General features: G+C 36.4%; 1 protein-coding gene across 1 annotated transcript in view; it reads left to right on the top strand.

The window, feature by feature from the left end:
- Positions 1-23,580, top strand: part of gpc5a (glypican 5a) — a 131,345-nt gene that overhangs the window by 86,696 nt on the left and 21,069 nt on the right. The window contains exon 7 of the mRNA XM_056740428.1: positions 2,983-3,130. Within this exon, the coding sequence (XP_056596406.1) occupies positions 2,983-3,130 (148 nt within the window). The remainder of the gene's footprint in view (positions 1-2,982; positions 3,131-23,580) is intronic.

The following is a 23,580-nucleotide window of genomic DNA, read 5'->3' as shown; positions in this document are numbered from 1 at the left end:
AGTGATAATACGCCGCAGGCATGTTTTCATGAGATGACACTCTGTTCACAGCTCAGTTCTCAGTATGATTTGATTTCATCGGATCAGTTTGATATTTTTGCGTTTAGACACTGGACTGAATCTCTGTTTGATGACACAGCTGTGATTTCATTGAAGGTCACACAGTGAAGTTTACTCCTGAAAGAATCGTCTGAGGATCTTCAAGAAGCCGTGATTCACACACATCTACACAAGAAACAGAACGCTTTTGTAGAAATATTACTCCAGAGATATCATTTCTCACATTCAGATCTTGCTTCTTATTCTCTTAAAGCTCTCAGTTTTTAAAGGTCTTACAAAGTCATTTTCAAGACGGATTAGCAATAAACTGAACCACAAATATCACGGTTAAACTATGAGTATTGTGGTGAGACCAGTAAATCTGTGGTTAGTCTGGTTTTACTCCACATGCTCTCTTGCATGGCTTATCCAGAGTTTGAGATGAATGGTGAAGGTGGGACACAAACCTCAGACAGTCATTTAGCACCGTGAAGAAACATTAAGGCTTCGTGGAGGAGAACGTGGCCATTCCACAGATAATAGACGAGGCGCTTTTACCTCGGTGAGATAAAGGACCCCGGCGCTCCAGGCTTATGGTTACGGTCGGAAGGAAAGTGACAGGAGGGACGTATACGCCACGGGCCTTACGGAGAATAATTTATACATTTGAAGCAGAATTGTGTATTATTTTTGTCTGCCTCAGGAGAGACATTGAAAACACTTGGTGTTTTTTTAAAGTGAAGGACATGGAAGATGTGAATAGACTGTAGAAACACATTTCTGCGAATGTGGAGATGAATAAAGGACGTGTTTTCAAATCATTCAAAAGGTTTTCTTCACCATCATTCAATCACGCATCCTTCTCTGTTCATTCCTTAGTGTATTGCTTACTAAATAGTGTGCACTACATACTGTACACTAACTGTGTCGGCATTTGAGATTTAATTCCAATTATTTTCTTTTTTATTTCAATTTTTTGTCAGAAACCTTTTACAGTCATCAAATATTGAGAACATGAGATGTTAAAAATCCTGGGGTTCTTACTGCTTTTGGTTTAGTTGTCATTGACTTGTGCAATGCATTGTGGGATACAATTTTCAACCCAAGTTTGTGCCAATTCCCTTTTTTTCATGTGGTGGCTATTCGTGTGAATTCATACAGTTTCATTAGTGTTTTCTCGTGCCAGTGATGCCATTGATTTTTTTTATAATATCTAACCGTTTTGGCTGATTCACAACTTTATACAAATTACAAACCACTCACTGTGCAGTCTACATAGTGCATACTGTGTAACACTCGTCCATTCTTCTGAGGTTTAGTTGTGGTCATGTGACCTCTAAACGTGCGACTCTCCATCACTCATCCATCACGTCTGTACCACTCCATTAGAACGGCCACTTCATCTGCAAATATTGAACCTCTACTGTCGTTAATTACCAGCGACAATTGAAGCGGCCCGATGAGCTCCGACTAATAAATACAAAGCACTTTCAATATCTGAGAGGACGTCTTGCATTTCAAGCAGACGGTTATACGTTCCCACAGAGGCAAAGGGATATTAATGTCAGTCGAATGCAAACGTGACCTTTGAGGAAGGGTAGTGCGTGCAGGTACACCTCAGGGGCTTGTGTCGTATCGCTGATGTTGTTGTTTTTGTCATTTACAGAGATGTTCTTTGAATGCTAAAAATAATGGTAATTGCACACTCGCTGTGTAAGCGTCAACAAATGATTCATTTAACAAAATGATTCGCTATGATGTTTCCATAAAAAACCTTATGAATAAAAACAAACACCTGCTGGATTATTTTAAGCAATATCAATAGATAAAACTGTTTGTTTATGTGATGATTAAAGTGAAGAGCTTGTTTTTATTCAGACACAAATGGAATGGAGTTTTATAGGCTTGACGTTCAACACCGTTTCTGTAGTTATGCAGTATTAGTTGCCAGTAACTTACTGTAGATTTATATTTATCTAATTTATAGTCAGTGTTGGGCAAGTTACTCTGAAAAAGTAACGAATTACTAGTTAGTAATTACATATTCAATAGTGAAATAAGATTACTGTACGAATTACTCTCTCCGAAAAGTATTTAATTACTTTTTCTATATCCTATATCAACCTTGATGGGTTAAGTGATTCAAAGATATTCATGAAACGACTCTTTTTATTCGTTCAAATAAAAAATATAAAACTTCTTAAAGTAGTTTTATTAACTGACCAAAGTATTAAAAATGTGAGAGTTACATCAGAAGTAACTGTAATAAATTACAGGAAAAATAGAGTCATCCCTACTTTACTTTTTCATGGAAAAGTAATTAAATTACAGTCACTAATACTAAGTAACTAGTTACACCCAAAACTGTTTATTGGCAACAGTTTCTTCAAAGATAAATGAACAAGTTTTTCTCTTTACAGAAAAATTACAGCCTCATGCAAAGCATTCTGGGAACCGGATATTCTCATCAACCTTCTTCTGTTTTTCTCTTCTTTTGGGTCCCTGTATGCTTGGCATGAGGCTTTAATTTTATCGTTTTTTTTCTGTAAAGACTTGTTAATGTTTAATGTTCATTTATCTTTGAACAATCTATAGTATGTTAGTGGCAAACTGCTGACACTAATACTGCCATGTCTAACGATTTTTTTTTTCAAACCACAATGCACTTCCAGTATTTTTCTTTATCATACATAAATATATAAATATTTAGTAATTAAATATCCTTTGATACCTTTATTCAGGGATTATTACTTAAACCTTATGAAATAAACAGCAAAACACATTTTTCAGTGTTTTATTTTATTTTGGTTTTAAGCACCTTTTACAGTTTTTTAATCGAGATCAAAATGCTAGTTTTTTTAGATTTTGATGTACTTTCTAAACATTCTGGCTGTGTTTAAATTTGTTTTATACCTTATATGAAGTTTTCTGAATGTGTCCCAGTTGTTGCAGGGCCGGGCTATCCCCAAATTTGGCACTCTGGACCAGATTGAGACGGGAAGTGGAGATGGATACAGTGGAGACTGTGATGATGAAGATGGATGCTGGGGCTCAGGCAGTGGACCAAAAGACAGAAGAACAGTCACTTTATGTAAGTAAACACATGAGATGACATTTACACGGTCGACACAAAACACAATCACTTTCCTGTGTACTTTACTACTATATATACACTATTGGTATCCAGCGTTTGAAAATTGACATCTTTATTCAAGTTTATTATTTATGAAAGCAAATATTGTCCAGATCACTTTTAGGCACTGCAGTACATTTAGAGTTTACAGAATGTGTTATGATCAGAAGTTACGGTTCTATAAAGAGAGAAATCCCACATCTGAGGGTGATGTCCGATCGTACCGCCCTTGACGCTTGCGATTAAGAGCCGAATTAATGTCAAGCGTAGGGAAACATTTTCATATCCGTCCTCCAAATGAATTATGCAATGAAGAATAATGACGTTATAAAAAAGTGGAACAAATCAACGTGGCCATCTGGTAATTACTTCATCTTCCGTGCGGGATTGGATCTCTGACCCGTGCCCTGCTAAATCAACCTCAGGGGCTCGGAGCTTCCCGTGTGTTGGTCTGATTAATCGCTCTCCTCTTTTTGTCTGAAGAGGGGTGTTCCGGGTCACCTCAACGCGCCGTCCCATCTCTCTCTGGTTTCCCTTCCACCTGTCAATGCGCCGCACCGCGTCAAACGCACCCCGCGCCCCGTTCATAATTCACAGGACGGCGTGACGTTTGCCTCGTTTATCACCGTCTCATCCCTCCGTATCACACACATCACGCCTGTACGGAGAGTCCCGTCTGTGTCAGTTTCAGTCAGCTTTTCCAATGATTCACTGCGTAATCTCCTGTTCTTCATCTCTGTCTCGTTTTCCAATAAAAATATCTGAGCAACATTACAACAATATGAACTTACCTGAGCAAAACGATAGCATGAGATATTAAGCCTTGTTTTCTCAGGACGTATATTGGATAAGTGAATTTTCTTTTGTTTTATTGACTCTGTTGGGTTTTTCGGCGTTTGTTTATTATTAGTATTATTATTTGCTCAGGAAAATCCAACGTGGAAAATATGCTATAGTATTTATGGTAGTAACATTTCTAGATACTACAGTGTTTTGAACTGTGTGAAAGTGTACATTAGTATTTACTACAGTTTAACAATTTACTATAGTTTTTTTCCATTCCATTTTCTACCGCTTATCCGAACTACCTCGGGTCACGGGGAGCCTGCGCCTATCTCAGGAGTCATCGGGCATCAAGGCTTTACTATAGTTCATACTACAAAATACTAATCTAAAATAAAATACGAATTTTAAGAAGATCTAGATTATGAAAAGTAATGATGGTAACACTTCAGGATAGGGGGCAGTTCTCACTATTAACTAGTTATTATTAACATGCTTATTATTTGCATAGTGTCTGTTTATTAGTATTTATAAAACTGCATGACCATACTCTACATCTCTAAGCCTACCCAATACCTGAATCTAATAACTAACCTTACTGACTATTAATAATCAGCAAATGAAGGTCGTAGTTAATGGTTTGTTAATAGCAAGATTTTGCTATTCTGAAGTGTGACTGAAATTATTAAAATATACTTACTTAATTATGTTCCTTCTTTAACGAAACATTTCAGTTAAAATAACTTCAAAATCTTGCATTTGGTTGTTAAGAGTTTAACCATTTTTTTGAGTGAATAAGTAAATACAACTTAATTTTATTATGTTAAACCCATCTAAATTGGTTAATGAAGTTTACTTACTACATACATTTTTTGTAATACTATAACTACATTGGCAGTTGATCTGTAGTTCCCAGCATGCTTTGCATCAGACTGCTTCAGTAGATTAATTTTCCAGATTAACTGTCATTTTAAGTGTTTTTCCATAAAAAGAAAGACTTGTTTGGGTTTTGTGTTGATTTATCTTTGAGATTTAGGAGAGTTTTGGTATCGTTCTTTTTTTGAGCGGTTAGCGTTATTCATATGAGCGTTGAGGAATGATATTAGTCATGAAGTGTGGTATTTCACTTATTGAGCATGTAACTGTACTAATGCCAGTCTCTTCTCTTTTGAACATCTATGTTGAAAAAAATATATATTTCAATATGAAAGTAAGTCAACTGTCTTTTTCTAAATCTTCTTTCACTCTAAAGAATATTAACTTGACATTTTAGCAAATACTAAATGTATGTAATAAGTAGAATTTACTTTATTCTGGTTAGTAAATTGTACTTGAATTATAGCTGTATGTATTACTTAAAAATTATTCGTGCAAATTGTTACGAAGATTTTGTAAAGTAAATTCTACAAGTTATTTTTTTAAGTGTACAGATTACATTAAAAGTATACTAAATACTATTATATACTAAAATATACTAGGATTCACTAATGTAAATTCCGAAGTATACTACGGTACTCACCAGATCTGTTTTAACACAATAGCACACAACATCTTACAACAATTAAAAACACTCAAAAATACCATATCATACTCCAGTACAGTTTACTGTTGTTAATACTATACTACACTACAGTTTTTGCTAATGTAGGATATCGCAGTATGACTTACATTTAAAGTTTTATATAGAAGAAAAGTGTTTTGTTGTGCCACAAGAATCTTAGAATATTTTAAATATTTACCCATCAAACCCCCCCAAGCTGCTGACATAAGATGAAATTTTGTCTTTTTTATGTTATATATTTTTTACGTTATAAACCACTCAATTGTGGATGTACATACAGTAGGCACTTCTTTACTGTTAACTTTTGGTGGTGAACTCCGATGAAAATGAATCTCTCAGCTTTAGGCCCGAGCTTCAATGGGGTCACGCCAAAAGAAAATAAATGTGAGAGAAGTCTAAATAAATAAAATAAGAAGAAAGATTCGGGTGCTCCGATCTGCTCGGTCAGACGAAAGCGTCAGTATGTCAGCGTGGTCTGTGTTCTCTGCCGTGTTTGTCAGTGAAGTCTGATGCCGCGCTCGCTACAGAAAACAAAAGGCGTCAGCGAGTCGTATGGGAAGGGTGTCGCATCGATCTCCGGTGAGAGAGGAACTGAAGGAAGAGCCCTCGGTGAGCTCTTATTAATGAATAGGCTGTCTCTCTCCGGACAGAATTACATGATCTTCAGCTGAAGGTGATCTTTTACATCTGATGAGCTCCAGAATCATCCTGGTCTATTTAAATAGATCCTTTTAATGGACCAGCAGCTCATTTACACTTATTATATATCCTACATTAATATGCATACGCTTGTGTCATTTTATCAGCCGATTCTTGAGGTCCTACCCTGAGATGCTTTTAGATATATGCATTATGACCTTTCATGGACATTATTTGGTCTAAGTCCTCAAAAATATTTGTAAAATAAATGTTGTTTTAATAATATATTTTAATAATATATTTATAATACATTTTATTGTTTTAATCAACAACAATAATTTCAAACATTTTTAAGATTATGAAAATATTTTAAAATATATAGTAAAAATAAAAATATTTTTGCAGCGATGCGGTAGAAGAATTCAGTTCTTTAAAGAACCATCTCAAGAACCTTTTTAAGCACCTTTTTTTAAAGAGTCTACATACTGTAGTAATACTAATACTGTACTATTGAACATTATAGTCATCCTGTTGTACATTTGAAGAGTTTGGTTCCAATACGCTAGAAATCCATTTTGATTCATTTGAGTAAAAATGTGTTTTCTTTACAAAGAAAGTGTGAAGATGAAACCACTATTTTCTGTCTCAAAGTTTCACATGACATCTTTAGGTTCTAGTAACATAAGAAATACCGTATTCAGAGCGCCGCCATTACTGTCTACAGTGCGTGGAATGGTGTGCTGTGATTGGTTGAGCGGATATATCGCATTCTGCAGAGAAGTGAGGCTGCCGTTTATTGGGGTTGGGAAAGAAAGAGGGAAAACATGACGGAATAACACGGCGGATATCACATTTTATGTAAAATCATAAAGTGACTTTTCAATACCAATCTGATACAATACTGACATTTTTTTTATCACGTTTTTGAACCAAACTCTTCATTTACTATAGTAGACTGCAGTACTTACTATTGATATACTTTAGTATATACTGGATAGGTTCAAGAATACAATAGCATCTATGATTTTACTACAGTTTACTTTAGTAATTTCTATAGTATACTGAAGTATATTTTCATGTATGTGATGAACAGAAAGTTCAGTATATAATGAGTATTCAAGTTTTTAAGAAAAAGGTTTTCATGAGAACCCTTGTAGACTTGAACATGAAGTTAAAAACATAATTCAGGTTGGCAGCAGGTTAAAAATCTGATATAACAAAAACTGAGCTTTAAAAAAAAGTTGAAGGGTTTAAATCAGACGTCATGTTGAAGATCCGAGCTGAAGAATATGAACCGCAGCGGTCGGTGTTCACAGCTGGTGGAGAATGTTAGCCGATGCTGAAATTAAAATAACATTCACATCCAGAGCTTCTGATAACAAGGGGCTATAGAGATGAAGAATGGCCGTTCTGCTTGTTTAACTAATGCTCTCTCTGAAGAGCCGGAAAATGACCCGCTGTGTCACAGAATGATGGAAACCAACTATAATGACTCTCGTCAGAGCGCCGCGATGCTCGCTGAATCATTGGGAAGAAGGTTTCTTGGACCCGACTGTCATCAACAAAAGATCCTACTTCAGATTCAACAGCGTCTAGGAAACAGGAGCGCGGCGTTGGGCGGTGCTCTTCAGCATCACTGATGACATATTTGAATATTTTGTAGCTCACAGATATTTAGTGTTTCATTCACCTGTTGATATCAGAATTGATCTGTCATGAAATACAGCAGGAACTCATTTAAAAGGAGCAACGAGGATTCTCAACTTCAGCAAAGGTTCAGTTCGTTTTTCTGGTAAACACGGTGCTTTACATTTAAATAATATTTTTAATTTGTTTAATTTTTAGCTTAGTTTTCCCATTGTGTTATATATTATTAGGAATGACAGGAAATCAGGTTAAGACTCTGGAACACGTTTTGACATTCAATTCATAAAATCATATTTAATAATTGGGCAAATTCAGATTGATTAAAACAGTTATAGTGATTTCTAAACCTCTTTGAACATATCATGTCTTTAAAATGTATGTTTATATTTAGTAAAATATACATATTTTTTCAATATATAACAGTTTATTGCAATACAAGATGCATTACATCTATATATCGAAGATATTATAGTTTTGATTTTAGTTTTATTTATATTATCTTTTGTTTTTTGCTTTCATTTTAGTTAAAGTTTTCGCAATTTTTGTTTCATTTATTTGTTATTTGTTATGTTGCAATATAACATTATTTGATTAGTTTTGTTTTAGTATTTTGTTATCATAATTGTAGCGCTTTAGACTTATTTCAGTTTATTTTTGTGGCAAAATAAAAAAAATTCCTTTAGTTAAGTTTTTTCCAAAAGTTGTTGCTCAATATTTGATTTGATTTCAATGAACAGACACGTTTTCAAAGTTTCAATTTTAGTAAACTAAAGTAACCTTGAAGCATACCTGTCAACACACCTGTTTTGTTATTTCTCCCGTGAAACTGTTCTCAATTCTCTTGTAAATAAATACTGTAATACGCAAACACCAATAAATCCTCCATCCATGTGAATACAAAATAAAAACATTCTGCTAACTAATAAACAGTTAAAACAACTGAACTATGGGACGCGTGAAGGGACAAACTGCTTGTACTTCTTTAACCACGTTTAGATGCATTTCATGTCTGACGTTGAGAACTCTGGAATGATGTACATATTAAAGGATAAGATACCTTGCAGATATACCATTCATGGCCCCGTGAGCTGCGTTAAACAGTCTGTCTTATTATTCTGAATAAATATATTGATGTACATTTAAGAATTTGACATGAAAATGATGTCATGTTAGATATAAAGTCATTTAAAGATTTATAACAGAGGGGTGTCCTGTAATGGTCTGTATTATTGAAGGTGAAGCCGCAGCGGTTGAACTCAAATCTGAGAGTCTGGTCAGATACAGAAGAGATGTGAAGCTGCCACACTTTACGTCCATGAGTATGAATGACTGAGGCTTCTGTGGGCACATTGACCCACTCACAGCTGTCGCAAAGCTCATATAAACCCACGGCTTCCAGCTTAATGTCGCTCGCAAACATCTACACCACCATTTTCTCAGCCAAACTTCCCCTTTCAGATCCAGACCGAGGGCTAAACATCCGCTTAATGTGATTTATTGGCAAATCCTGTCATGAAATCGGTTGTAAAGCGTCTCGTCTACTTTGGATGTTGAGGTCATTTTCCAGCATTAGAGCTCGGTGTCACGACACCCCGCGGACATATGAAGTCGACAATTGAGGAACTCACATGGTGCTGCTGGCTTGAACTAGAATTACCCACAATTCTTTGCAGTCCTGGTTTTCAATGTATTTAATGACATTTTTCTCAGTTGACTATGTTGTCAGCTATGTCAACTTTTATTATGGTGTTCACCAAATACAAACACAACTCAATCAATCCTAAGCAATTATTTATTAATAAAGATCTAGAATAAATACGCTTTTATAATAATATGTTAAGACAGTGGTTAAGTCATGAGTTCCAGAGATGTATTATATCTTGCATGAAGGTGTTCAATATTTTATCTTGTGCTTATGATTGATAGTGTACCCTTAAAATTATGAAAATCTGGATATCTTGAATCCACTTTTTGCATTTTAATGTCATAACCTCTTGGATATTGTGCGTTAACGGTTTTAACACATTATCACAATTATTCAAGTCTTTTTTCTCCAAACCCTTCTATTCTTTGTATTTTTTTGTTTAGTTTTTGTATTCTATAGTCATTAGGCCTTAAGTTTTTTTTAATGATTTAAACTCACTCACAGAATATATTGATCTGTTTGCTTTAATTCAGCCGCGCTAATGGAAGAGACCTGACAGATTATTTCATTGCTGCAAACAATCATAAAGTTTTATTTATCAAGATAGTAAATCATCATTTAATCAGTGGATGCGCAAGATTTCAATATTTCTTTTGATTTGTGCGTTTCATTTGCATGTAGTTTAAAAGTCCAATGATTTATGTTGTTTACAAAGCCACCGCAGAAAAGAAAAGTAATTTGGGCTGTCAACGTTAACGCGTTAACACATGAGATTCTTTTTTTCAGATTAATGCGTTAAAATATTTAAGCCAATTAACGCAGCATGTTTTGTCCTCCTTTGTGTAGCGTTACATTATATAATTACGCTCTTATTCATGTAAAGGCCTTTAAATAATTTAAGCACGATTTGAATCGGTTGCTTTGACGCGTTCAGTATAGACAGACATAACGCAACAGGACAGCGGTTCAGTCTGGTGTATACAGTCACAGGCTAAAGTGAAAATACTGTCAGACAGCACAGAATCACTATTAAGTTCTCTTTCATGCTTGACTGAACAAAAACACACGTGTTTATGCCGGAAATCCCGTTTTGTCTTGTATTTCCGTAAGCACAGATTTCACAGTGTTAAATAAAATCTAAAATGAATGGAAAGAGTGGTGAAAATGGAAAAGGAGTCAGATCTGCATAGAGCGGCTGCTCTTAAAGGGGCGGCGTTCGTAAACCTGCTGCTGTGACTCCTGTCACTAATGTTTCTCAAAGAACAAAAGAAAAGAGCAATTCAATGTGTTTTGTAGCTTTAATTCTGTTTTTCATTTAGAATTTAGCATTGAAGAATGAAAAGTGTTTGAAAACGTCATTCAATTTCTGTTGAATGACGTCAAATACCTATTGTTTCTTCATTAATTTGGAGAATAAATGTGAAATTATTAGAACGTACATTTACATTTTTACATTTTAGTCATTTGGCAGACGCTTTTATCCAAAGCGACTTACAGTGCACTTATTACAGGGACAATCCCCCTGGAGCAACATGGAGTAAAGTGTCTTGCTCAAGGACACACTGGTGGTGGATGCTGGGATTGAACCAGCAACCTTTGATTTACCAGTTCAGTGGTTTAACCCACTAGACCACCATCTCCACTGGTGTAAACATCATTGTGATTTTTATCAACAAAAAAACTTGTATGCATTTAGGTCTTGCCCTCTCCAATATGGCGGCGGTATGGCCATATTGCAGCATCTTGATGTTTGTCTACGAGCAATAATAACAGGGATGTTTGCTAATGAATGAAAAAAGCAACCGATTGGGTCTAATTCATGCGAGTGAATCACTCCTGCGTGGTTTCTGGAGTGTTATGATAACGCGTGGCCGTGTGCTGGAGACTATGCATTCGACATTATTCCCCGCACCGGTGTAATGAGCTGCGGCACGCATGTGGCAGGTTGCCTGATTTTGTTAATGAAGCGTGAAAAGGCCGAGCACTCATCATTCTGTCGAGCGTTTCTATAATCAGCCGTGTTGACAGCGAGTCGTCAGCCCGCACCGCCAGGAGCCAAAGAAGTCAATTCCCACAGCGACTCCAGGTCCCATTAAGATCTAATACTCCCACATCTCACCGCCTTGTTTTCATCCCTGCGGTCACTGCTGCAGACCTCTTATTTATCAGCTGAATTCTGCTTACATGTCTATGTAAATTCACCATCAGCGACGGGGGCCGGTTGCTTTGGCTTCACTGGGTGGATGGAGTCATTTGGAAGTATGGAGGGGTTAACTGTGTTGGTTTGTTAATGTAGTATTATGAGATCATGTCATGTTGGTGTATGTGTCATGTACAGCACCTAAAGAACATCTATTTGCAGTGTAATTTATGGAATGGAAGATTTCTTTATAATGAATGTCTAGGCTTTTAAAAATGTGCTATAGATGAATGAAACTTAAGACATTCTAACTGAAATATTTACAGAAGAGCAAGACAGATGAATAGGACAATAATAGGCATTGCTTAAGGGATTGATAATTTACATCATATAACGGAAATGGTTTATTACATTTTTGCTGCCTTAAGATCTCATTTCAACTCGATGAAAGACGTCATGAATAACATAATTAAAAAACGTCTTTGTTACTTCGACTCATCAAAATAAGTTTCATGCTATTTATTTTTATGTTACGTCGGCGATTAACACTTAAAATAGTCAATTGAAATGACTTGTGATGACAATTGTTTTAGAAGAATTTATAATTTTATAAAATTATAACAAACAAAAGTGACCTGGTAAAAAAATCAGACAAGCATTATAAAACAAACAAACAAAAAAGTAAATGGAATTAAACGACACAATAACAAATAATAATTTAATTTAACTGCTGGTAAAAATGTTCAATATTTCAGATAAGAATGCGTTGCCTTGTGTGTGTGTGTGTGTGTGTGTGTGTGTGTGTTTGTGTATGTATTAACTCAATATTACAGGATTTAAACTGTGGTCTTTGCTAATGCTTTTGTTTTGTTGTATTGTGTTAGTTTGTTGATTGTAATGTTCAGTGGTCCATAAAAAGCAGACACTAATAAGACTTCAGTGCATATAGACCGTTTCATCAGACGTGCGCGACTGATCTGCAGTTAACTTCCGATTTTTGTTTGGCTAGTGTCTTATAATGTAACTATTTATATTTAATTTAATTTATATTAATTTATATTATTATTTTAATGTATAAGAATTGTATTAACTTAACGATTTGTTGAATTTTGTTGTATCTTCATTTGATCAAATGAACAATTTGTTGAACGGGTCCTGTAGTTCAGTGGCATTTAAACAAACCATATGTTAGATTGACATCTAGTGGTTGAGCTTGGCATTGCAGTCTAAATTCAAAATATTGGGAGAGAAAGTTTAGTCAAGTAACGCTTGTTCTCAGTTTCTTTTGATTGCCATCAGAAATAATCTACAGCGCTCTATTGTTTGTGAATGTGTACCGGAAGTAACCAGTAATGTTTGTTTATGATGTTGAGATCAAACCATCTCTTTAAGGTTTACTTAAGGAAGCGATGATGTCACCTGGCAGATGATGTCATTACATTTTAAACGTTGCGACATGCACTGAGGTCATGTATGTGACTGTAGAAATGAGCTGGATCACATTTGTGTATGGTGTGTTGAGGTTTTGTTTGTTCTTTGTTCTAGACCTCTTGGAGAATTGGTTTGACTTGGGTGTAAAGCTATCAGTGACTGCGGGTGGATGTTTGCTCTCTATCTCTCCTGCAGTTCACTTATCTAACTTCAGTTTGCCCTTGAATGTGCAGCGACTCAATAGCTGAACCCAAATGACAGTCGGCTGTCAACGCTCGGCCGCCGCTGCCATGCCAGCCATAAAATCTGCCGTCCATCGCGGTCCCCCTGGACTCTAACAGTAAACATCTTATCACCTCTCTGTCCTCCATCACATCAGCTAGATAATGGAGCAGAAGGTCAAGGCAAGGCCGAGGTCTATTTCGTGTGATCTGTGGTGGTTAGAGACGCTTTTGAAAACCACGTTTCTAAATACGAACTATATTTTACTGCAAGCGTGAAGCAACAGCACGCTGCTTTTCGGTCTAGATCGAAAACCTCGGCACTCGTTGCTTTACATTTACATTTATTCATTCTGAAACGACAAATGAAATGAGAGAGCGTTTGACATTATTGTGCAAGTTTTATTTAGATTGTGTCGGAGCTTCTTCTGATTTAAATAAATGCACAAATAGTGGCGATTGTCTTAGAAAGAAGAAAGGTAATATCATCCGTTGTGTTTTTTATGGCAAGATTATGATGCTCTCTCTCCTCTGAGACCCTCACAACAGATAATCCGACGCTCGCCGCCGGCGACACTAGAGAGAAAAGATTCCATCGTGGTATTTCCATCTCTTGAAAATCCATTTAGAAGTGTGAATCTGTTTTGCATTTCTAATGGTGCCGTGATTCATCTATTCCAAACATCCGTATCTAATGAGTAATTAGGAATCTGATCCTACACGCCGAGGCTTTACATGCTAATTGAGTTTAAATCTCACCGATTGTTTGTGGCAGTCAAATCTGATTTTTTTTTCTTGTTAGCTTCAGAGTTGGAATAAATGGCGGTTGCTGGGCTTCACAGTAACGTATCCGGCGTTATGCCTAATCAGATTTGTTTAATCTGCATCTCATTATACCGGTGTCTTCGTACAGCCGAGAGAGAAGACGGAAATTCTGCATCCGTAGCCAAATCCAGCCAACAGAACTGTGGGAAGCTGGTGTGCATGAGTTGAATTCTGATATCACTTGATTTCTATGCGGCTTAAGTCTCTGGCTGTGTCTGAATAGATGTACAGAGCAGTTCGAGGCTGTCGACTGTATCCAGACCTCGCGTTTGTGTACACCGACATCTGATTGCATCACACACACACACACACACTGTTAAATACACTACCTGCACTAATGTCCATTCCATCGGCCATTTATTGCCCTTGAATGATAAAAGAAAAGCTTTTCTGTTGGGCAAACGTTGCTGAAGTATTTCGATAATTTAGTGGAGTTGTGTTCCTTAAAACTAGGGTTGGGTATCGAGAAAGTATTTGCTTTCTTTAATTATTTGCAATTTTTTTCTCTACCCCTAAAAATATTGGAATCGGAACAGAGAATCGATAAGAACCAGATTCAATAAGTAGAATCGTAATCGCTAAAATTTAAACGATACCCAACCCTACTTAAAACTGGAGGTATAGGGTCACATTGTAAAATATATTGGGTTATTCAACCCAGCATTGGGTCAAAAATGGACAAACCCAACCGTTGGGTTAAATGAACCCCAAAATGTTTAGATGTGACCAAACAATGGGTTCAAACAACACAGCACATGTTCATTTACAACCCAATAGTTCAGTTTGTCCATTTTTGACCCAATGCTGGTTTGAAATAACCCAATATTTTTATAGTAAACCCTGACCCAGACGAACCATGGTTTTACTATGAATACAACTAACATGGTTACTAAATCAAACATGAATGTGATACTGTGACCAAAGTATTACTGTAGTATGTGTGGTAAAACTGTGGTTTTAATACAGAAAGTAGACGGACAGCTTGGGGGCTGGATGAAACCTGGGACCATTTTATTTTCTTAGGTTTATATTTAATAATCTAGTTGAATGACCTATATTCAGCTGTCACCTAACGGTAGAGAGCCGTGAGTTAAATCCGCTTGGATGTGAAGGACTTTGAGGTGTGCAGGGTTTGTGCCGTACAGTTGAACTCTTTGGTCTTTTATGCCCAACGCTCTCGAGTGGCATCAGTCACCTGAACGTTGAGAAAGTTTGTGTGTTTTCCGTCAGAAGACTGAGACCTGCTGCATCAGGTTAAAATAACTTTCTCTCTTTTGTATGTCATACTTTTCTTCTTAACGACTTCAGAATGCACATGTTCCTGTAAGTGCTCTTTACTTAAAGAGCCGATCAGCTTTCATACAGTAGCGCTCCAGGCAGTAACAACTCTAATTAAGAATGATTTTAATGGATTTTTCATGTGGAGTCTGAGGGTACAAGAAAGCAAGGTCAACAGAAATTGTGCAGATGATTAATTTTCACCTTTTAAACATTGTTTAAGACTCGTTCATATCAAGGACAGTAATGATAACTAAACATTTAGGATACTTTTAAGAGAACAATGAAGTCCATGTCAAATTATAACAATAGATATAAAGCAATGACACTCTTGTGATCGTGATTTTCTTCCAAGTTGATAAATATTGACTGGCAATCAAAATCCATTTGAATTTAAAGGCCTCACACTTTGTTGTCATCTCTTGGTGTGGACAGTAAGACATCTAGAGTCTTTAGAGGCATTCCACATGGAGACGGATTTAGCTGTATACGTAAAGATTTTGTATCGTATCTGCGTTTCATCCACACGGATCTGCTGTTTTGGGCGCCTGAATCCGCAATTTTTGGAAACCAGGTCCCAGAGTGGATAAATCTGAAAAGGCCAACCTCTCATTTTAGTGTGTACAGCCCATCCGTATATATTTTGAAACGGTGATGTCATCACCCCAGCGTGCGGAGTTGATACACATGCTCCAAGTCTTCTTCTCCGTTAAAGTGTATCTGTGTGGCAGAATTACAGTGCCACACACTGATTTGACGTGTTTACTACATCGTTTTGAGGCGGTTTCGAGTATTTCTTGAGACGATGCCGTGAGAAGGAGAAATAAAATCGGACAGGGAGAGCTCTGGCTTCATGTGGATGTGTTCTCAGTCTTATGTTATGTTTTGTCCAGAACACATGATCAAATATTCATCGAGTATAATATTCGATGCAACAAATCATGTTTGTTGTTTCACCAGTTCTTTTTTATTTTGCTTGTGCGACGACTTGTTTTTTCTGTATTTTTTCAAATGGAAGAGGAAAGTTTAAGGCCGCTCAGCATTAACAGATGCTGGTTTTTCATGAAGTGTCCTTCTGTGAGTTTTCTAGAAAGTTTTGAATTCAAAGTAAAAGAGAATGTAAGCTTTAATGCATATTGTAGCTTTAATAATTACCTCATTATCTATATTTTTCCCAGCCTTCTTGTTCTCCTGTTCTAGCCTAGACTGAAACACCACTTTATAAAAGCAGTTCTGGTCACTCATGAATCGAGAAGCAATTATTTCCAGTTGTGTAATTTCTGTATGTTTGTGTTGGTCTGTAGCTGTCAATCATTGGGCTATTGGGTGGTTAACCTGATTTCATCACCCTGAAAACACTGTTTTTTTTAAAGAATGGCAGCGTGAGTTTCTTTCCCTCGACACCTGAGGTTGAGGTGTTTTGCCGGGTCGCTGCTGTGTGTATTTCACACCGTTAATTGAAGAAGTGTGATGAAAAACCTGTGGAAGCGTTGTGGAGTAAAAATAGCGAGCAGTGTTGAATCTGGCTGAGAATAAGAAGTTGTATCCATAAAATAACTCAGAAGTTTACAAAAAGGCTCCAGGGCTGTGTGTTCAGAGAGAAGTCGGATTGAACGCTGCTGGAAAATTCTCTTAATTACCTTGAAAATATGCAAGAAAACGCCTCGTGTTTTATGATGTCAAGTTAAAACAATGACAGACTGTTTTGATTTCTTTTGTTGATGTAGCGCTTCCATCATAGAAATGAATTACACTGCAAATGTGTTCATTATTTTATTTACAGTATAAATGAAGTTGACCGACCATGTTTACTTGAATAAAGACTCTTGTGTGCTTGATGATGAAAAGGAAAAAATCTTCTTTACAATTCGAGAATGGTACAATTAATTTTTCTTTCACATCCAATTCTATATTTTTTGTGAAATATCAAATTTTTCAAGTCCAATTAAACATGTTAAAAACAAGTCTTTGTCAAGTTGACAGACCTTCGGTGACCCAAAGAAATCTTTGTATGAAACATGAAGGGGATATGCAACGGTGATTCATGCATTCTGACTACTTTAAACAGTAAAACGTGATCTCTTCTCATGCTTGACATAAAAACGATCAAAAAATGATTTGGACTTATTACTTTTCTGTGCTAGATACTAGGGATGGGCATTTAAAACAAAAATAATATTCGAAGATCGATGAGAACTATTCGAAAAATTATTCGAAATTCGCACCCCCCCCCCCACATGGATGCATTTACAGGATTACACACACACAAACGGAGAGAGAGAGAACATTTACGCTTTAAATCCGTATAACCGCACACTGCTTTGTTTTATGGAATAGGAAATCTTACGTCAAGCAATACATTAAGATAACGAACTGAAACATTAATATATTAACAACAGAATGATGGCACTTATTAACAGTACGTCGATCACCTTCAACCGCTCATAATGCTAGAACATTTCCCTACCAACTAAAAAACAGTGTGATTGATCAGGAAAATATATTAAAGCAAGATTTTAGACCATACTTAAAACGTATTAAAACATATCAACCGAATGACGGCATTTAATAACAGTTCAGAGCGATTTCATGAATTACCGTAATAGCTCAAAATGCTTCCATTTCTATTGTCATGAAAAAGTTTCTCCAGTCTGGCAGTGATGGTTTTTCTAGAAGAACAGTAAACTCGGGCTGTTCAAACTCCATAAGATTGTTAAAACCCTCTCCTCCAACAAAGCCGTTCAGAAGCACATCCTTAGTGATCATCTTAGTAATTAAAGCCGTTATTTGCTCCGCCCGTCTGGCATCCAAATTGGTTGTTCTGACCATAAAACTAGCAACTGATTGCTGACCTGTGGATGGATCTTCTGGGTGCTTCGCCCTCAGATGACTGTGCATCGTAGTTGTTGATCTATGATAAACCAGCTAAACATTGCAGAGTTTGCACTGCACTTTATTCTCATTCATTTTATTAAAGGTAAATCGTCTCAATTTACCGTTTCTGTTATGCCACGCGGGTCTACAATGTGTCTAACTTCGTTACCAATTCTTGTGGGAAAATGTTTTTCTCTACTGTCTCTTGATTGACAGCCTTTAGGTTTTAGGTGCGTCGTTATTGGCAGCGCCACCCTTTGGTTACATGAACGCGTTACACGTGAAAACACGGCGAATTTTTATTATTCGAAATTCTATAATTAAATAAACTATTCGAATATTCGAAAATCGTGACTCATCCCTACTAGATACACTCCTCCAAGGTTCAGAAAGGTTTTAGAATTTTATGAAAAGACATTACGTAATAACTTTTCTTAGTCCCTTATTGGGAAATTATTCCCAATTTTATTTTTTTATTCCCAACTTGCCGCTATTTCCCGGCAAGACGACTGAAATAGCCTGTCCATGCCTCAACCGATGAACGATAGGAAGACCCGACTACCATCAGGATTGGCTGCGCTGCGTCAAGATTTGCTGCGCTGTGGGCCTGCAGCTTGTCACTCTTGCGATAGTGAGAGACGTTCAGGTGTGTTTGTTTGTACACGGCATTTCAGTAATTGATGTTATACAGTATAAACGGGTGGATATAACGTGGAAGATCGTTTGAAACTGATAGATGGAGCGGTGATTGTGTTTTGTTGGCAATTTGTGCTCACGTGTTTTTGTTTCGCCCCCCGTACATGTCGTATGTTTTCGGAAATAATCGTACAGCTGTATCTGTCTTTTATACATGTGATCAAACTAAATACTATGTATATGTGAAGGGTACGATACTATTCTGTAATCGCTCAAGATTATCATGTGATGTGCAAAAACTGTCTGAGTTACGGCCACTTTAAACATTGAACGTGGGTATACGAGAGCAGAAATGGAAAGCTGGCACGATACCAAACAAATTTGTCTCCTGGGTGGGAGAAAATTTTATCTTATGGTTAGCGATCGTAAACCAACAATTTCAGTTTAATGGGCCTCACATAAAGGAACCGCCGCAGGAAAATCCTCGGAGTCAAGCGGTAACGTTTGTACCCCACCACATTCCAACAATAGACTCTTTTTCTTCACGATGGATTGAAACGGGAGCAGGAGCAATAGATCTGAAGCATGTACAGAAACGAGAGTCTTGTAAGATGTATAGTGAAAGCATAGCTTTGTCTTTGTATGTGTTGGGTATGAGTTGTTTTTCTCCCCGGTGGGTCTTGAAGTCTGCGGCTGACGGGTGGGGAGCTACAAACATGCGAGAGTCTTTAAGATCAGATTAAAATTCCTACAATAGTTCCACGGCTGTCGTACGGCTGCCAAGCAGTTCAGCCGCAGCCAAGAGATAATATTAAACACAGCAAATCTTCTTTAATCGTTGCAGTAAACGGGAGGCCGGGGAAGTCCTGTAAATAATACTTCTCTTGTAGCCGACGACGTGTTCTTTTTGTTCGAAGTCGCAGACTGTCAGAAGATGCAGGAAAAGTGTGCTTTTATTTCTCTCGTGGTAACATATATTGTTCATGACCTTCAAATAATTTACAATCAGCTTGAATTGAAGTTGTGTATAAAGTTGACTTGTGTGCATGTCTTATAAGAAACAGAATCAAGCTTAGCTTTAAGGTCTTTAAGGCACATCCAGTACAATCCGAAATTTTCCTATGCGTTTTTTCGTATTCGTACGCAATTTTCGGACTTTAGGACTCTCAAAATTAAGGAGGTTTGGCAAAAAAACAACGCACGATAATTCAAAAACAAATACAGGATCAACAAAATATGGTAGCTGGTAAACATTTACTCAACTATCTTGTTTTTACATGGGTAAAATCTCCCTTTACTTTTACATTTAATACTTAAGTGCATTCACATCTTCCTTTCAAAAACAACTAATAGTGTATATATGAAATGCAGCGTATAAAACAAGCAGTGAAGTATTTTGTTTCCCAAAAACTACAGATGGTTAAAAAATATTAAAGTACTTCCCACCTTTGTCATGTTTGCATTATTTACTGTCAGCTTTTTGTGTTTTTATATAAAATTAATATTTTCTGAGTTTTAAATGAAGTGTTTTCACCATTTGACACACCTGCAGGCTCTTACAATAGCAGTCATATGCTTTAATTGAGACACACGGCTGACACAGATCCACCACGTTGGGCTCTGGTGGTCATTTCAGCAGCGGCTCTTAATCGGACGTGGTAATTATCTCAACACGTGCTATTAAATGTCTCATGTGAGACTGCAAATGAATAGTCATTGATCAGTAACAAAGCTCTCTTTCCCACATTACTTCACAATCGATCCATGGAGACTGTTTCTAGTTCGCCATCATCGCTTCTAACATGCGGCTAAAGTTTGACCCTTTATAACGCCGCAGATCTTACACAAGTCAAGTGTTATCACAGCTTCATGTATCAGCTCATCTGTTTATTCTTAGTCCGGGTTCCAGAGGTGTCGGTCCAGAGGTGTACAATTCCATAGAAGTCTGAGCACTTTCACAATTTTAGTTGAACTGTGTATAATTGTCATGTTTCTCGAGACTGCTCTTATGGGTAAAATCTTCTTGACACGTATATGAAGCTTTTCTTTACATAGTTGTCACACATCATATGGCATCCTGTGATAACTGATTGAAAAGGGCTCATGTTAATTGCTCTGTCACATTCTTATTATATTCTGAAATGTGTGTCATTTCCGGATTTTTTTTTTTTTTAATTATGAACAATTGTATATCATTTATGATATGTATTTATATAATGTATTATGTAAATATATTTTATATAAATAATATAATACAATATATAATTTATATATATAATCTTACTTTATAAAATATTAATATAAATGTATACTTTATAAATAAAAAAACATAGAAAATGAATAAATATAACAAATTATAGAACTGCGTAAAGAAGTGTTTGTCAACAAGTCTCATGTCTATAGACATGAAATATAAATCCACAAAACCATTACCAGTTGATAAGGATGAATTAAAATTTTCAATATAGTTTTCTCATAGGATTGAATGTGGCAATTTATTGTTATTTTAAGTTGTTGGTTTGGATGGAAATTGAACATTTTCTCAAGATGATAACAAGAACTGCTCTTCTAATTGAATAACAGCTCATGACACACACTAACGTTCAAGAAATCCACACATTCAGAAGTGAGATTGAGTGAATTATTCTGCGTGTAGTCTGCATCAGTACCTCCAAATCAGATATGAAGAAAATGAAATAGCTTTGCTGTGATTTCCACACATTTAAGGGAATAAATGACACCGGAGTGCTTTAACAATCTACATAAATCCATCCAGAATGGTCTGAAAACAAACTCATTAAAGACTTGATGTTCTCACATCATTATTTGACCCGTGTTACCGGGCGCTGGAGGCTTTTGGATGAACCGCTCCTATCGGCTATAAACCGGTTTGCGTTTGGAAGAGATCCGCTACAGCAGAGCCAATGGATTTAACTCAACTATTCAGGGCGGCTTTGATTTCAAGATAAAATTCAAAGATCATGGCATTTTGGCAGGCCATCCGGACGATAGTGCCAGCTTGACTTTTCCAAATGTGATATGCGAGAGATTAGATTTGATCCCTTAGATTTTCTTTGGAAAAGGTTCACAGCGTTTTAGCGTTGACGGTCATCTGTAATAACAGACAGCGGTTGAATGACACGTAAAGTAATACCACACACGTGTGCTCAGGGTGCTTGATTTGTGTTGCTGAGGATGCTCTATGTGGTTGCTATGCTGGCCGGTTGCTAGGCATGAGTTAGAATGTTAGTTGTAAACATATCTGATTAACCTGTAACCTCGAGCATTTGTTTTAGATAACACAGAATAAAACACAAAAGAAGATTCAAACTCATGTTCTCACACATCTCTCACAGCGACAAACAAACTCTAGAAAAAAGTTGTTTTTCTGTCTGTTTGTGTTAATTATAGTTCTCACTCTTTTCTGTTGTTCATCTCAGCATCTGTTGCGGTCCTCTTCACATCTGCTGAGCTCTTCTCTGAGTGTCTTTTGTTTGGCTTCTGTGTGTTTGTGTTTTTGATTCATGACCTGTAATAAATGACCCGTCTGCACCTGTAACGCAAATCAAACGATGAGTAAAAGCTTTTGGGTGGAGAGAGTGCTTTCTCCTCAAACACATTCTTCCTTCTGAAGACTAAAACCCCAAAGTCGACAGAACACGGCCTTGTTTTGTGTCTTAACACATGTTCATGTTGGTCTTGTAAAGGATTGGGTCGTGTTTGTCATCACATAATATCTTTTGACTCTCTCTAGTAGACTTTCTCCTGGTGCGTATCGCCCACTTTTATGAACCCGTCGAGTCCTGAAGGATTTGAGGTTGTCATGAAAAGTTTGAGCGCGTTCGGATAAGGTTATAATTCGTACTATACTATAAAGTTGGCAAAATTGAGTCACAAATGGTATCCCCGAAACCTCAGTATGCATAAAACAGTCGGCAAAATATATACACTTATCTATCCCATGATGCCACGGGAGCTGAGCAACGGTTAAATTTCAAAAGTCAATCAAATAAATATTGTGGAAAACTTTAAGGCGGACGTCAGTTTACAATGTAAGTGACAATAAATGGACTTCTCGTGACTAAATTATTAGGTCATAGGTCGAAGAGAATACGGGTCACATGACCATAAAACATGGCGGACGCTGTATTTGTGAAATGTATTCATATTACACCCACTCATACTATATAGAACGTACTGTTTTAACGGCCGATACATATTCAAATTCAGTACGTACTGTCACAGCATCACTACAACAAATGACTTTCTCACTTTCTTGTCTTTTTTTTTGTAAAAATGTTATAAAATTCTTGAATCAAGATGCATTTTCTTTTTTAACCACATGACCTATTTTGTTTTTAAAGAAAAAGTATGAAATTTCATTGAAAATTTGCTTAAAAATAGCAAAAACAATTGCCAATGTGGTAAGAATTTTTTTTTTTTACATACTACATTAATTGAATTAACGTTTACTTTTTTACATTTGTCACTAAATTCAAGATTATTTTTCTAACTCCATTGGCATTTTTTTTTGTTCCATGTTTTATGCACAAATTCACTGAAATTCATATTTTTTGTCTAAAAACAAGACTCATTTTCTTTTTTTACATTTTTACTAGAAAACAAGACCAGAATAATGAGTAAGAAAGAAGTTTTTTGCAGTGTATTCGATTTCAGAAACATTGTTTTTGCAATTACGGATTGCAGGATACATAACACATCTGATTG

Source organism: Triplophysa dalaica, chromosome 2 (assembly GCF_015846415.1).
Source record: "Triplophysa dalaica isolate WHDGS20190420 chromosome 2, ASM1584641v1, whole genome shotgun sequence".
Taxonomy (NCBI): domain Eukaryota; kingdom Metazoa; phylum Chordata; class Actinopteri; order Cypriniformes; family Nemacheilidae; genus Triplophysa; species Triplophysa dalaica.
This window is presented reverse-complemented; position numbering and strand designations above follow the sequence as displayed.